The sequence below is a fragment of the Diachasmimorpha longicaudata genome, unplaced genomic scaffold, assembly GCF_034640455.1.
Source record: "Diachasmimorpha longicaudata isolate KC_UGA_2023 unplaced genomic scaffold, iyDiaLong2 ctg00000074.1, whole genome shotgun sequence".
Lineage (NCBI taxonomy): Eukaryota > Metazoa > Arthropoda > Insecta > Hymenoptera > Braconidae > Diachasmimorpha > Diachasmimorpha longicaudata.
The window spans coordinates 70494-88461 of NW_026973905.1; the positions used below are offsets into that span (position 1 = coordinate 70494).

At 43.6% G+C, this 17968-nt stretch overlaps 1 protein-coding gene across 1 annotated transcript; it reads left to right on the top strand.

Annotated features, from left to right (window-relative positions):
• Positions 1 to 286: 286 nt before the first annotated feature.
• On the top strand, positions 287 to 4129 carry LOC135171665 (uncharacterized). The gene has a single exon (XM_064138290.1). The coding sequence runs from the start codon at positions 287 to 289 to the stop codon at positions 4127 to 4129; it is 3843 nt and encodes a 1280-aa protein (XP_063994360.1).
• The last annotated feature ends 13839 nt before the right edge of the window (positions 4130 to 17968 follow it).

A 17968-nucleotide genomic window follows, 5' to 3' on the forward strand; every position in this document is an offset into this window, starting at 1 on the left:
TCACCGTCACCTTAGCAAGTGTCCAATTTTCAAGAGTCTCACACCAGAGCAGAGATTCACCAAGGCCAAGACAGCTAACTATTGCATCAACTGCTTGAAACCAGGACACACTTCCTCAGTATGTACCTCTTCAGTGGACTGTTCCATCTGCAAGGCCAGACACCATACCCTTCTTCACAAACACACCGAGACAACGTCAAGTCCAACACAAGCTTGACTAGTCTCAGCAGCGAGCTCCTCTATTCGCCATACAGCATTAATCGTCAATTCGTCTACTTGTGATCTAATGGTTACTGCTAAGGTCAACGTGCTGGACAGTCATAGACAACCTGTCAGCTGCCGAGTACTCTTGGACACCGGATCGACCACCAATATCATAAGAGAGAGTTTGGCGGTGGCCCTCAATCTACCCCTCAAGCCCTTTGCTGTCCCAATCGGAGCTCTAAACGACACGAATACAACAACAAGGTATTTAGTCACTGCTACAATACGGTCTCGAGTCGCTGGGTATGAGAGGACACTCAATTTCCTGACAGTGCCTAACATCACCCACGCCATACCCGATCAACCTCTCGATCGCAATTCAATAAGGATTCCAGCCAATGTGAAGCTTGCGGATCCGGAATTCCACCGTCCCGCATCTGTGGACATGCTCCTCGGGTCGGGTCCAACCCTTTCACTCCTCTGCCAAGGCAAGGAGAAACTCACGCCAGCAGATCAACCAGAACTCTATCTGCAACAGACTCTGCTTGGCTGGGTAATCGGAGGTAGCGCGCCTACAGTTCAGTCAATACGCCAGCGTGCGTGCAATGTACTCAGCACCTCCCAAATTGATCTCGATATCTCCAAGTTCTGGGAGATTGAAGAGGCTGAGACTGCCTCATCTTCGGCCAGTACCGAAACAGAAGCCGAGCGACACTTCCTGGAGAACGTCACACGGGACGGTTGCGGCAGATACATCGTTGCCTTGCCGTTCAACGGAAAGGAATCGCTTATTGGGGAGTCACGATCCCGAGCCTTTCGTCGACTCAAATCCCTGGAGAAACGACTGAATGGTAATATTGAATTCAACACCCAATACCGTGCAGTTCTCCAAGAATACTTGGATCTTGGTCATCTCACAGAAGTCACTGAGGCTGACCTGTCTCATCCTGGGTATTACCTGCCCCATCACGCTGTAATCAAGGAGAGCAGCTTAACAACCAAGGTACGTGTTGTCTTCGACGGATCAGCGGCTACCAGCACTGGAATATCCCTCAATGAAACTCTACACGTCGGACCCACGATTCAAGATAATATATTCTCTCTCCTTGTTCGATTCCGTCTCCATCCATACGTGCTTACTGGGGACATCGAAAAGATGTACAGGCAAGTTCTCGTTCGTCCCGAAGATCGAATCTATCAACGCATCTTGTGGCGTGACGGAAGAGAACCAGTAAGGACATTCCAACTTAATACAGTGACGTTTGGACTCTCCGCAGCACCCTACCTTGCGATTCGATGCCTCCATCAACTAGCGAACGATGAAGGCCATCGGTATCCAGTAGCAGCTAAAGTACTTCAGCGTGACATGTACGTCGACGACCTCCTTACTGGTACCCAGACACGAGAAGAAGCTCTTCACCTACGTGAAGAATTGGATAAACTGGTGAAACTCGGCGGATTTAATCTAAGGAAATGGGCTTCCAATGATCCATCGATTTTGGGTGAGCTAGCACCAAACAATGTCAATCATCATCTACAAATTGGGGACTCCACCATCTTGAAAACATTGGGCATCTTCTGGAATTCATCCGAGGACACCATCACCTACGAGGCCAAATTATCAAGACATCAGATAATCACCAAACGCATTATCCTTTCTGAGACTGCCAAAATCTTTGATCCTCTTGGCCTCTTGTCACCAGTAGTCATCGTGGCAAAGATGATTATGCAGAAACTCTGGACATTGAAGATAAGCTGGGATGCACCTCTACCGCCCAAGATTCAAGAAGAATGGCTCCAGTTTTACGGGCAACTTCACCATATCAAGCGAGTCACTTTTCCACGGTTTGCACTTCAAGAGAAACCAAGAGGAATCGAACTCCATGGATTCAGCGATGCCAGTCAAGGTGCCTACGGAGCTTGTGTCTACCTTCGATCTGTTGGAAGCAATGGAGAGGTCAACACTACCCTACTGTGTGCTAAGTCTCGTGTTGCACCCCTCAAGCAGATCACTATTCCCAGACTTGAACTCTGCGGAGCCCAACTACTGATCAAGCTCATCCAAAGCATCAAGAAGGCAATCACCATCCAGATCGACCGCATTGTCTACTGGACTGACTCAACCATCATTCTCCACTGGATCCATACTCCTGCACATCAATTGCAAACCTTCGTCTCTAACCGAATAGCAGACATTCAGTCCAAATCTAGACCAGACGAGTGGCGGCATGTGAGGACTCACGACAACCCAGCTGACCTTGTTTCGCGCGGACAATCCATCAAGGACTTCATCACATCCACTATCTGGTTCGAAGGCCCTTCATGGCTCCGAGCACAGGAGAATACCTGGCCAGCTATCGATCTTCAGTTCTCCTCCTATCCCTCTGAAATCAAAGGAAGATACTGTCACGTGGCATACAGTAAACGCGAAACACATCCACTGGAGTGGTACTCTTCATTCAAAAAATTGAAACGAATAATCGCATTCTGTCTACGTTTCAGATCCCGTAAACAAGGGCCACTAACGGCCGAAGAGCTGATCGCAGCGCAAAACGCCGTCATTCATTGGTTGCAAACTGAGACACTCAGTCCTCTCAAACGTGCTCTCAATGACACCAACTCCAAACAAGCCAAAAATCCAGAGTTGGCCAAAGTGTCCAAATTAGCACCATTCCTAGACAAAGACGGACTCATCAGAGTAGGAGGCAGGCTTCGGAACGCGATGATCCCATATTCCCAACGGCACCCGATCATCATACCGAAGTCTCATCCAATCACCAAGCTGATCATTTGGGAGGCTCACATTTCTCAGTTGCATGCTGGCCCTCAAGCAACCCTTTATCACATCAGGCAGCAGTATTGGCCACTGGATGGTCGTAACTCCGTACGCCATATCATCCATAAATGCATACGATGCACGAGATTGAGCCCTCCATCAGTCGAGTACATCATGGGGAATTTACCAGCGGCCAGAGTTACCGAGTCACGACCTTTCTCGAATGTAGGTATTGACTACTGCGGTCCTTTCTTTATTAAGGAGAAGAAATTCCGCAACCGCAGTCGAGTCAAGGTTTACGTCGCCGTCTTCACGTGCTTAGCAGTAAAGGCCGTACATCTAGAAGTGGTGAGTGATCTCACAACTGAGGCGTTCCTTGCAGCCCTACGGAGATTCATTGCTAGACGGGGATGCTGCCGAAATATCTACTCAGATAACGGCACCAACTTCGTCGGGGCCAGCAATGAGTTAAAGGAAATCTATGAGCTCCTCAAATCCGTTGACTTGCAACAGCAAGCCCAGTCATTGCTGACAAACAAACGGATTCAGTGGCACTTCATTCCTCCTCAATCACCTCACTTCGGCGGACTATGGGAAGCAGCGGTGAAGTCGTTCAAACACCACCTCTATCGGATCGTCACGAATGAACTTCTCACCATCGAAGAATTCAACACTTTGGTTATTGAGATCGAGGCTGTATTGAATTCTCGACCGTTGACACCCATGTCTTCCGATCCTAATGATCTGCTGGTTCTCACTCCTGGCCATTTCTTGATCGGGGAGTCGTTAACCTGTCCACGCGAATACGACTTTACTGATGCCTCGAGCAACCGATTGTCGTCCTGGCAACACATCCAGAAGCTAAAACAACATTTCTGGGCTCGTTGGCATCGAGAATACATCAGTGGACTCAACTCGCGATCTAAGTGGAGCCAGGGGGAGCATCATATCCAGGAAGGTACAGTGGTGCTTTTGAAGGAAGACAACTTACCGGCACTTCAGTGGGCTTTGGGGCGCGTCATCAAGGTACGACCTGGAGCTGATGGTATCATTCGTGCCGTCACTGTGAAGACTGCCAAAGGAACCTTCGATCGTAACGTCAAAAAACTCGCCCCTTTACCAATCACTGACAGCGATCAAAATCAATAATCTCCGTTCTTTCTTGCAATTACAGTAGGCATTGAGTAAATAGTTACTCAACGGGGGAGTCTGTTCTGTCGCAGAAGGATTTTCTTTCTATTTAAATTTTAATAATTTGTTAGATTGTAATAGTTTGTATTTGTTATTATTTGACTGGGGTTTTCCCCGATAATAGTTTGATAGAGGGTCAAACCTTTTAATATTTTAGTGGGAATTAACCTTATCTATGATTCCTTCAATATAGTCGGGATTTCCCCAGAACTTTATGATGGAGCAATTACTATGGTTGTACTCCTCCGAATGAATTTACTGCGGACCAATTTATGGTTCCTAATCCTTCGAAGGGTTTATTACCACGTTCTATCATAAAGAAACCTAAAATGTAGAATCTCTCCATGGTCCGTGTGATCCCTTAAGGATTGTCCTTTACTTAATTTTAAGTTAGTTCCGTAGTTCATTCAAATCAAAAAATATTATAATTATTAGTTCAACTACTTTGATTACGAGTTACACCATTTCTGGTTACACTCCTCCTTTTAGTTAAATTTAATATAATTCAATTTTAATAATAATTCGCCAAATTAATTGTTTGAGATCTATTAAATAAATCACATTTCCATCAAATCAAATTTAATTAATCAAATTAAAAAACCGCTCACAATCACCTCCTCAGTGTCCCTACCCTGTGCGAGTGAACAATTGCTAAACTTGCATATAACTCACCCGCAACAGTTCACAGCTGCTTCAAACTTCTCTACTAGGGGTATTTCGACGAGCTGAAGCCGATGGCACCGGAATTTTCCAGGTGCGATCAACGGTTCTCGAGATAACTTCGTTCATATCAGAAAATTTTTCATAGCAAAAGATAAAGTTGGCTGTAACTCACCCGCACCGTTTCACAGCTGCTTCAAACTTCTTTACTAGGTGTATTTCGACGAGCTGAAGCCGATGGCACCGGAATTTTCCAGGTGCGATCAACGGTTCTCGAGATAACTTCGTTCATATCAGAAAATTTTTCATAGTAAAAGATAAAGTTGGCTGTAACTCACCCGCAACAGTTCACAGCCGTTGCTAAACATCGTACTAGGTGTATTTCGTCCTACTGGAGCCGATGCAACAGGAATTTTTCAGGTGCGATCAACGGTTCTTCAGAGAACGTCGACCATAGGGCGAAAGATGTGAATCAAAAAACGGCGTCAGATCGCTATAAAAAATGCGTGCGGTACTACAAAATGATGCCATGCAGCCATCTACGGTGTCGCAAAGCGTCAAAATGCAAGATTTCAAAAAATTTTTCTTCAAAAAAGTGTTTTTCAGCTGCTGAAACGCACGATTTTCACTAAAACGGATAAGACTGCAATTATTTCCCCGACAACTGAATGCAGCCGTTTGAAAATTGCCTTCGGGGGGTATTTCGACGAGCTGAAGCGGATGGAACAGAAATTTTAGATGTGCGACGAACGGTTCTCGAGATAACTTCGTTCATATCAGAAAATTTTTCATAGTAATTGCTAAACTTGGATATAACTCACCAGCAACAGTTCACAGCTGCTTCAAACTTCTTTACTAGGGGTATTTCGACGAGCTGAAGCCGATGGCACTGGAATTTTCCAGGTGCGATCAACGGTTCTCGAGATAACTTCGTTCATATCAGAAAATTTTTCATAGCAAAAGATAAAGTTGGCTGTAACTCACCCGCACCGTTTCACAGCTGCTTCAAACTTCTTTACTAGGTGTATTTCGACGAGCTGAAGCCGATGGCACCGGAATTTTCCAGGTGCGATCAACGGTTCTCGAGATAACTTCGTTCATATCAGAAAATTTTTCATAGTAAAAGATAAAGTTGGCTGTAACTCACCCGCAACAGTTCACAGCCGTTGCTAAACATCGTACTAGGTGTATTTCGTCCTACTGAAGCCGATGCAACAGGAATTTTTCAGGTGCGATCAACGGTTCTTCAGAGAACGTCGACCATAGGGCGAAAGATGTGAATCAAAAAACGGCGTCAGATCGCTATAAAAAATGCGTGCGGTACTACAAAATGATGCCATGCAGCCATCTACGGTGTCGCAAAGCGTCAAAATGCAAGATTTCAAAAAATTTTTCTTCAAAAAAGTGTTTTTCAGCTGCTGAAACGCACGATTTTCACTAAAACGGATAAGACTGCAATTATTTCCCCGACAACTGAATGCAGCCGTTTGAAAATTGCCTTCGGGGGGTATTTCGACGAGCTGAAGCGGATGGAACAGAAATTTTAGATGTGCGACGAACGGTTCTCGAGATAACTTCGTTCATATCAGAAAATTTTTCATAGTAATTGCTAAACTTGCATATAACTCACCCGCAACAGTTCACAGCTGCTTCAAACTTCTCTACTAGGGGTATTTCGACGAGCTGAAGCCGATGGCACCGGAATTTTCCAGGTGCGATCAACGGTTCTCGAGATAACTTCGTTCATATCAGAAAATTTTTCATAGCAAAAGATAAAGTTGGCTGTAACTCACCCGCACCGTTTCACAGCTGCTTCAAACATCTTTACTAGGTGTATTTCGACGAGCTGAAGCCGATGGCACCGGAATTTTCCAGGTGCGATCAACGGTTCTCGAGATAACTTCGTTCATATCAGAAAATTTTTCATAGCAAAAGATAAAGTTGGCTGTAACTCACCCGCACCGTTTCACAGCTGCTTCAAACTTCTTTACTAGGTGTATTTCGACGAGCTGAAGCCGATGGCACCGGAATTTTCCAGGTGCGATCAACGGTTCTCGAGATAACTTCGTTCATATCAGAAAATTTTTCATAGTAAAAGATAAAGTTGGCTGTAACTCACCCGCAACAGTTCACAGCCGTTGCTAAACATCGTACTAGGTATATTTCGTCCTACTGAAGCCGATGCAACAGGAATTTTTCAGGTGCGATCAACGGTTCTTCAGAGAACGTCGACCATAGGGCGAAAGATGTGAATCAAAAAACGGCGTCAGATCGCTATAAAAAATGCGTGCGGTACTACAAAATGATGCCATGCAGCCATCTACGGTGTCGCAAAGCGTCAAAATGCAAGATTTCAAAAAATTTTTCTTCAAAAAAGTGTTTTTCAGCTGCTGAAACGCACGATTTTCACTAAAACGGATAAGACTGCAATTATTTCCCCGACAACTGAATGCAGCCGTTTGAAAATTGCCTTCGGGGGGTATTTCGACGAGCTGAAGCGGATGGAACAGAAATTTTAGATGTGCGACGAACGGTTCTCGAGATAACTTCGTTCATATCAGAAAATTTTTCATAGTAATTGCTAAACTTGGATATAACTCACCAGCAACAGTTCACAGCTGCTTCAAACTTCTTTACTAGGGGTATTTCGACGAGCTGAAGCCGATGGCACTGGAATTTTCCAGGTGCGATCAACGGTTCTCGAGATAACTTCGTTCATATCAGAAAATTTTTCATAGCAAAAGATAAAGTTGGCTGTAACTCACCCGCACCGTTTCACAGCTGCTTCAAACTTCTTTACTAGGTGTATTTCGACGAGCTGAAGCCGATGGCACCGGAATTTTCCAGGTGCGATCAACGGTTCTCGAGATAACTTCGTTCATATCAGAAAATTTTTCATAGTAAAAGATAAAGTTGGCTGTAACTCACCCGCAACAGTTCACAGCCGTTGCTAAACATCGTACTAGGTGTATTTCGTCCTACTGAAGCCGATGCAACAGGAATTTTTCAGGTGCGATCAACGGTTCTTCAGAGAACGTCGACCATAGGGCGAAAGATGTGAATCAAAAAACGGCGTCAGATCGCTATAAAAAATGCGTGCGGTACTACAAAATGATGCCATGCAGCCATCTACGGTGTCGCAAAGCGTCAAAATGCAAGATTTCAAAAAATTTTTCTTCAAAAAAGTGTTTTTCAGCTGCTGAAACGCACGATTTTCACTAAAACGGATAAGACTGCAATTATTTCCCCGACAACTGAATGCAGCCGTTTGAAAATTGCCTTCGGGGGGTATTTCGACGAGCTGAAGCGGATGGAACAGAAATTTTAGATGTGCGACGAACGGTTCTCGAGATAACTTCGTTCATATCAGAAAATTTTTCATAGTAATTGCTAAACTTGGATATAACTCACCAGCAACAGTTCACAGCTGCTTCAAACTTCTTTACTAGGGGTATTTCGACGAGCTGAAGCCGATGGCACTGGAATTTTCCAGGTGCGATCAACGGTTCTCGAGATAACTTCGTTCATATCAGAAAATTTTTCATAGCAAAAGATAAAGTTGGCTGTAACTCACCCGCAACAGTTCACAGCCGTTGCTAAACATCGTACTAGGTGTATTTCGTCCTACTGAAGCCGATGAAACAGGAATTTTTCAGGTGCGATCAACGGTTCTTCAGAGAACGTCGACCATAGGGCGAAAGACGTGAATCAAAAAACGGCGTCAGATCGGTATAAAAAATGCGTGCGGTACTACAAAATGATGCCATGCAGCCATCGACGGTGTCGTAAAGCGTCAAAATGCAAGATTTCAAAAAATTTTTCTTCAAAAAAGTGTTTTTCAGCTGCTGAAACGCACGATTTTCACTAAAACGGATAAGACTGCAATTATTTCCCCGACAACTGAATGCAGCCGGTTGAAAATTGCCTTCGGGGGGTATTTCGACGAGCTGAAGCGGATGGAACAGAAATTTTAGATGTGCGACCAACGGTTCTCGAGATAACATCGTTCATATCAGAAAATTTTTCATAGTAATAGCTAAACTTGCATATAACTCACCCGCAACAGTTCACAGCTGCTTCAAACTTCTTTACTAGGTGTATTTCGACGAGCTGAAGCCGATGGCATCGCAATTTTCCAGGTGCGATCAACGGTTCTCGAGATAACTTCGTTCATATCAGAAAATTTTTCATAGTAATTGCTAAACTTGCATATAACTCACCCGCAACAGTTCACAGCTGCTTCAAACTTCTCTACTAAGGGTATTTCGACGAGCTGAAGCCGATGGCACCGGAATTTTCCAGGTGCGATCAACGGTTCTCGAGATAACTTCGTTCATATCAGAAAATTATTCATAGCAAAAGATAAAGTTGGCTGTAACTCACCCGCACCGTTTCACAGCTGCTTCAAACTTCTTTACTAGGTGTATTTCGACGAGCTGAAGCCGATGGCACCGGAATTTTCCAGGTGCGATCAACGGTTCTCGAGATAACTTCGTTCATATCAGAAAATTTTTCATAGTAAAAGATAAAGTTGGCTGTAACTCACCCGCAACAGTTCACAGCCGTTGCTAAACATCGTACTAGGTGTATTTCGTCCTACTGGAGCCGATGCAACAGGAATTTTTCAGGTGCGATCAACGGTTCTTCAGAGAACGTCGACCATAGGGCGAAAGATGTGAATCAAAAAACGGCGTCAGATCGCTATAAAAAATGCGTGCGGTACTACAAAATGATGCCATGCAGCCATCTACGGTGTCGCAAAGCGTCAAAATGCAAGATTTCAAAAAATTTTTCTTCAAAAAAGTGTTTTTCAGCTGCTGAAACGCACGATTTTCACTAAAACGGATAAGACTGCAATTATTTCCCCGACAACTGAATGCAGCCGTTTGAAAATTGCCTTCGGGGGGTATTTCGACGAGCTGAAGCGGATGGAACAGAAATTTTAGATGTGCGACGAACGGTTCTCGAGATAACTTCGTTCATATCAGAAAATTTTTCATAGTAATTGCTAAACTTGGATATAACTCACCAGCAACAGTTCACAGCTGCTTCAAACTTCTTTACTAGGGGTATTTCGACGAGCTGAAGCCGATGGCACTGGAATTTTCCAGGTGCGATCAACGGTTCTCGAGATAACTTCGTTCATATCAGAAAATTTTTCATAGCAAAAGATAAAGTTGGCTGTAACTCACCCGCACCGTTTCACAGCTGCTTCAAACTTCTTTACTAGGTGTATTTCGACGAGCTGAAGCCGATGGCACCGGAATTTTCCAGGTGCGATCAATGGTTCTCGAGATAACTTCGTTCATATCAGAAAATTTTTCATAGCAAAAGATAAAGTTGGCTGTAACTCACCCGCACCGTTTCACAGCTGCTTCAAACTTCTTTACTAGGTGTATTTCGACGAGCTGAAGCCGATGGCACCGGAATTTTCCAGGTGCGATCAACGGTTCTCGAGATAACTTCGTTCATATCAGAAAATTTTTCATAGCAAAAGATAAAGTTGGCTGTAACTCACCCGCACCGTTTCACAGCTGCTTCAAACTTCTTTACTAGGTGTATTTCGACAAGCTGAAGCCGGTGGCACTGGAATTTACCAGGTGCGATCAACGGTTCTCGAGATAACTTCGTTCATATCAGAAAATTTTTCATAGTAAAAGATAAAGTTGGCTGTAACTCACCCGCAACAGTTCACAGCCGTTGCTAAACATCGTACTAGGTGTATTTCGTCCTACTGAAGCCGATGCAACCGGAATTTTTCAGGTGCGATCAACGGTTCTTCAGAGACCGTCGACCATAGGGCGAAAGACGTGAATCAAAAAACGGCGTCAGATCGGTATAAAAAATGCGTGCGGTACTACAAAATGATGCCATGCAGCCATCGACGGTGTCGTAAAGCGTCAAAATGCAAGATTTCAAAAAATTTTTCTTCAAAAAAGTGTTTTTCAGCTGCTGAAACGCACGATTTTCACTAAAACGGATAAGACTGCAATTATTTCCCCGACAACTGAATGCAGCCGGTTGAAAATTGCCTTCGGGGGGTATTTCGACGAGCTGAAGCGGATGGAACAGAAATTTTAGATGTGCGACCAACGGTTCTCGAGATAACTTCGTTCATATCAGAAAATTTTTCATAGTAATAGCTAAACTTGCATATAACTCACCCGCAACAGTTCACAGCTGCTTCAAACTTCTTTACTAGGTGTATTTCGACGAGCTGAAGCCGATGGCATCGCAATTTTCCAGGTGCGATCAACAGTTCTCGAGATAACTTCGTTCATATCAGAAAATTTTTCATAGTAATTGCTAAACTTGCATATAACTCACCCGCAACAGTTCACAGCTGCTTCAAACTTCTTTACTAGGTGTATTTCGACGAGCTGAAGCCGATGGCATCGCAATTTTCCAGGTGCGATCAACGGTTCTCGAGATAACTTCGTTCATATCAGAAAATTTTTCATAGTAATTGCTAAACTTGCATATAACTCACCCGCAACAGTTCACAGCTGCTTCAAACATCTCTACTAGGGGTATTTCGACGAGCTGAAGCCGATGGCACCGGAATTTTCCAGGTGCGATCAACGGTTCTCGAGATAACTTCGTTCATATCAGAAAATTTTTCATAGCAAAAGATAAAGTTGGCTGTAACTCATCCGCACCGTTTCACAGCTGCTTCAAACTTCTCTACTAGGTGTATTTCGACGAGCTGAAGCCGATGGCACCGGAATTTTCCAGGTGCGATCAACGGTTCTCGAGATAACTTCGTTCATATCAGAAAATTTTTCATAGCAAAAGATAAAGTTGGCTGTAACTCACCCGCACCGTTTCACAGCTGCTTCAAACTTCTTTACTAGGTGTATTTCGACGAGCTGAAGCCGATGGCACCGGAATTTTCCAGGTGCGATCAACGGTTCTCGAGATAACTTCGTTCATATCAGAAAATTTTTCATAGCAAAAGATAAAGTTGGCTGTAACTCACCCGCACCGTTTCACAGCTGCTTCAAACTTCTTTACTAGGTGTATTTCGACAAGCTGAAGCCGGTGGCACTGGAATTTACCAGGTGCGATCAACGGTTCTCGAGATAACTTCGTTCATATCAGAAAATTTTTCATAGTAAAAGATAAAGTTGGCTGTAACTCACCCGCAACAGTTCACAGCCGTTGCTAAACATCGTACTAGGTGTATTTCGTCCTACTGAAGCCGATGCAACCGGAATTTTTCAGGTGCGATCAACGGTTCTTCAGAGACCGTCGACCATAGGGCGAAAGACGTGAATCAAAAAACGGCGTCAGATCGGTATAAAAAATGCGTGCGGTACTACAAAATGATGCCATGCAGCCATCGACGGTGTCGTAAAGCGTCAAAATGCAAGATTTCAAAAAATTTTTCTTCAAAAAAGTGTTTTTCAGCTGCTGAAACGCACGATTTTCACTAAAACGGATAAGACTGCAATTATTTCCCCGACAACTGAATGCAGCCGGTTGAAAATTGCCTTCGGGGGGTATTTCGACGAGCTGAAGCGGATGGAACAGAAATTTTAGATGTGCGACCAACGGTTCTCGAGATAACTTCGTTCATATCAGAAAATTTTTCATAGTAATAGCTAAACTTGCATATAACTCACCCGCAACAGTTCACAGCTGCTTCAAACTTCTTTACTAGGTGTATTTCGACGAGCTGAAGCCGATGGCATCGCAATTTTCCAGGTGCGATCAACGGTTCTCGAGATAACTTCGTTCATATCAGAAAATTTTTCATAGTAATTGCTAAACTTGCATATAACTCACCCGCAACAGTTCACAGCTGCTTCAAACTTCTTTACTAGGTGTATTTCGACGAGCTGAAGCCGATGGCATCGCAATTTTCCAGGTGCGATCAACGGTTCTCGAGATAACTTCGTTCATATCAGAAAATTTTTCATAGTAATTGCTAAACTTGCATATAACTCACCCGCAACAGTTCACAGCTGCTTCAAACATCTCTACTAGGGGTATTTCGACGAGCTGAAGCTGATGGCACCGGAATTTTCCAGGTGCGATCAACGGTTCTCGAGATAACTTCGTTCATATCAGAAAATTTTTCATAGCAAAAGATAAAGTTGGCTGTAACTCACCCGCACCGTTTCACAGCTGCTTCAAACTTCTTTACTAGGTGTCTTTCGACGAGCTGAAGCCGATGGCACCGGAAGTTTCCAGGTGCGATCAACGGTTCTCGAGATAACTTCGTTCATATCAGAAAATTTTTCATAGCAAAAGATAAAGTTGGCTGTAACTCACCCGCACCGTTTCACAGCTGCTTCAAACTTCTTTACTAGGTGTATTTCGACGAGCTGAAGCCGATGGCACCGGAATTTTCCAGGTGCGATCAACGGTTCTCGAGATAACTTCGTTCATATCAGAAAATTTTTCATAGTAAAAGATAAAGTTGGCTGTAACTCACCCGCAACAGTTCACAGCCGTTGCTAAACATCGTACTAGGTGTATTTCGTCCTACTGAAGCCGATGAAACAGGAATTTTTCAGGTGCGATCAACGGTTCTTCAGAGAACGTCGACCATAGGGCGAAAGACGTGAATCAAAAAACGGCGTCAGATCGGTATAAAAAATGCGTGCGGTACTACAAAATGATGCCATGCAGCCATCGACGGTGTCGTAAAGCGTCAAAATGCAAGATTTCAAAAAATTTTTCTTCAAAAAAGTGTTTTTCAGCTGCTGAAACGCACGATTTTCACTAAAACGGATAAGACTGCAATTATTTCCCCGACAACTGAATGCAGCCGGTTGAAAATTGCCTTCGGGGGGTATTTCGACGAGCTGAAGCGGATGGAACAGAAATTTTAGATGTGCGACCAACGGTTCTCGAGATAACTTCGTTCATATCAGAAAATTTTTCATAGTAATAGCTAAACTTGCATATAACTCACCCGCAACAGTTCACAGCTGCTTCAAACTTCTTTACTAGGTGTATTTCGACGAGCTGAAGCCGATGGCATCGCAATTTTCCAGGTGCGATCAACGGTTCTCGAGATAACTTCGTTCATATCAGAAAATTTTTCATAGCAAAAGATAAAGTTGGCTGTAACTCACCCGCACCGTTTCACAGCTGCTTCAAACTTCTTTACTAGGTGTATTTCGACGAGCTGAAGCCGATGGCACCGGAATTTTCCAGGTGCGATCAACGGTTCTCGAGATAACTTCGTTCATATCAGAAAATTTTTCATAGTAAAAGATAAAGTTGGCTGTAACTCACCCGCAACAGTTCACAGCCGTTGCTAAACATCGTACTAGGTGTATTTCGTCCTACTGAAGCCGATGAAACAGGAATTTTTCAGGTGCGATCAACGGTTCTTCAGAGAACGTCGACCATAGGGCGAAAGACGTGAATCAAAAAACGGCGTCAGATCGGTATAAAAAATGCGTGCGGTACTACAAAATGATGCCATGCAGCCATCGACGGTGTCGTAAAGCGTCAAAATGCAAGATTTCAAAAAATTTTTCTTCAAAAAAGTGTTTTTCAGCTGCTGAAACGCACGATTTTCACTAAAACGGATAAGACTGCAATTATTTCCCCGACAACTGAATGCAGCCGGTTGAAAATTGCCTTCGGGGGGTATTTCGACGAGCTGAAGCGGATGGAACAGAAATTTTAGATGTGCGACCAACGGTTCTCGAGATAACTTCGTTCATATCAGAAAATTTTTCATAGTAATAGCTAAACTTGCATATAACTCACCCGCAACAGTTCACAGCTGCTTCAAACTTCTTTACTAGGTGTATTTCGACGAGCTGAAGCCGATGGCATCGCAATTTTCCAGGTGCGATCAACGGTTCTCGAGATAACTTCGTTCATATCAGAAAATTTTTCATAGTAATTGCTAAACTTGCATATAACTCACCCGCAACAGTTCACAGCTGCTTCAAACTTCTCTACTAGGGGTATTTCGACGAGCTGAAGCCGATGGCACCGGAATTTTCCAGGTGCGATCAACGGTTCTCGAGATAACTTCGTTCATATCAGAAAATTTTTCATAGCAAAAGATAAAGTTGGCTGTAACTCACCCGCACCGTTTCACAGCTGCTTCAAACTTCTTTACTAGGTGTATTTCGACGAGATGAAGCCGATGGCACCGGAATTTTCCAGGTGCGATCAACGGTTCTCGAGATAACTTCGTTCATATCAGAAAATTTTTCATAGTAAAAGATAAAGTTGGCTGTAACTCACCCGCAACAGTTCACAGCCGTTGCTAAACATCGTACTAGGTGTATTTCGTCCTACTGAAGCCGATGCAACAGGAATTTTTCAGGTGCGATCAACGGTTCTTCAGAGAACGTCGACCATAGGGCGAAAGATGTGAATCAAAAAACGGCGTCAGATCGCTATAAAAAATGCGTGCGGTACTACAAAATGATGCCATGCAGCCATCTACGGTGTCGCAAAGCGTCAAAATGCAAGATTTCAAAAAATTTTTCTTCAAAAAAGTGTTTTTCAGCTGCTGAAACGCACGATTTTCACTAAAACGGATAAGACTGCAATTATTTCCCCGACAACTGAATGCAGCCGTTTGAAAATTGCCTTCGGGGGGTATTTCGACGAGCTGAAGCGGATGGAACAGAAATTTTAGATGTGCGACGAACGGTTCTCGAGATAACTTCGTTCATATCAGAAAATTTTTCATAGTAATTGCTAAACTTGGATATAACTCACCAGCAACAGTTCACAGCTGCTTCAAACTTCTTTACTAGGGGTATTTCGACGAGCTGAAGCCGATGGCACTGGAATTTTCCAGGTGCGATCAACGGTTCTCGAGATAACTTCGTTCATATCAGAAAATTTTTCATAGCAAAAGATAAAGTTGGCTGTAACTCACCCGCACCGTTTCACAGCTGCTTCAAACTTCTTTACTAGGTGTATTTCGACGAGCTGAAGCCGATGGCACCGGAATTTTCCAGGTGCGATCAACGGTTCTCGAGATAACTTCGTTCATATCAGAAAATTTTTCATAGCAAAAGATAAAGTTGGCTGTAACTCACCCGCACCGTTTCACAGCTGCTTCAAACTTCTTTACTAGGTGTATTTCGACGAGCTGAAGCCGATGGCACCGGAATTTTCCAGGTGCGATCAACGGTTCTCGAGATAACTTCGTTCATATCAGAAAATTTTTCATAGCAAAAGATAAAGTTGGCTGTAACTCACCCGCACCGTTTCACAGCTGCTTCAAACTTCTTTACTAGGTGTATTTCGACAAGCTGAAGCCGGTGGCACCGGAATTTACCAGGTGCGATCAACGGTTCTCGAGATAACTTCGTTCATATCAGAAAATTTTTCATAGTAAAAGATAAAGTTGGCTGTAACTCACCCGCAACAGTTCACAGCCGTTGCTAAACATCGTACTAGGTGTATTTCGTCCTACTGAAGCCGATGCAACCGGAATTTTTCAGGTGCGATCAACGGTTCTTCAGAGACCGTCGACCATAGGGCGAAAGACGTGAATCAAAAAACGGCGTCAGATCGGTATAAAAAATGCGTGCGGTACTACAAAATGATGCCATGCAGCCATCTACGGTGTCGTAAAGCGTCAAAATGCAAGATTTCAAAAAATTTTTCTTCAAAAAAGTGTTTTTCAGCTGCTGAAACGCACGATTTTCACTAAAACGGATAAGACTGCAATTATTTCCCCGACAACTGAATGCAGCCGTCTGAAAATTGTCTTCGGGGGGTATTTCGACGAGCTGAAGCGGATGGAACAGAAATTTTAGATGTGCGACCAACGGTTCTCGAGATAACTTCGTTCATATCAGAAAATTTTTCATAGTAATTGCTAAACTTGCATATAACTCACCCGCAACAGTTCACAGCTGCTTCAAACATCTCTACTAGGGGTATTTCGACGAGCTGAAGCCGATGGCACCGGAATTTTCCAGGTGCGATCAACGGTTCTCGAGATAACTTCGTTCATATCAGAAAATTTTTCATAGCAAAAGATAAAGTTGGCTGTAACTCATCCGCACCGTTTCACAGCTGCTTCAAACTTCTCTACTAGGTGTATTTCGACGAGCTGAAGCCGATGGCACCGGAATTTTCCAGGTGCGATCAACGGTTCTCGAGATAACTTCGTTCATATCAGAAAATTTTTCATAGCAAAAGATAAAGTTGGCTGTAACTCACCCGCACCGTTTCACAGCTGCTTCAAACTTCTTTACTAGGTGTATTTCGACGAGCTGAAGCCGATGGCACCGGAATTTTCCAGGTGCGATCAACGGTTCTCGAGATAACTTCGTTCATATCAGAAAATTTTTCATAGCAAAAGATAAAGTTGGCTGTAACTCACCCGCACCGTTTCACAGCTGCTTCAAACTTCTTTACTAGGTGTATTTCGACAAGCTGAAGCCGGTGGCACTGGAATTTACCAGGTGCGATCAACGGTTCTCGAGATAACTTCGTTCATATCAGAAAATTTTTCATAGTAAAAGATAAAGTTGGCTGTAACTCACCCGCAACAGTTCACAGCCGTTGCTAAACATCGTACTAGGTGTATTTCGTCCTACTGAAGCCGATGCAACCGGAATTTTTCAGGTGCGATCAACGGTTCTTCAGAGACCGTCGACCATAGGGCGAAAGACGTGAATCAAAAAACGGCGTCAGATCGGTATAAAAAATGCGTGCGGTACTACAAAATGATGCCATGCAGCCATCGACGGTGTCGTAAAGCGTCAAAATGCAAGATTTCAAAAAATTTTTCTTCAAAAAAGTGTTTTTCAGCTGCTGAAACGCACGATTTTCACTAAAACGGATAAGACTGCAATTATTTCCCCGACAACTGAATGCAGCCGGTTGAAAATTGCCTTCGGGGGGTATTTCGACGAGCTGAAGCGGATGGAACAGAAATTTTAGATGTGCGACCAACGGTTCTCGAGATAACTTCGTTCATATCAGAAAATTTTTCATAGTAATAGCTAAACTTGCATATAACTCACCCGCAACAGTTCACAGCTGCTTCAAACTTCTTTACTAGGTGTATTTCGACGAGCTGAAGCCGATGGCATCGCAATTTTCCAGGTGCGATCAACGGTTCTCGAGATAACTTCGTTCATATCAGAAAATTTTTCATAGCAAAAGATAAAGTTGGCTGTAACTCAC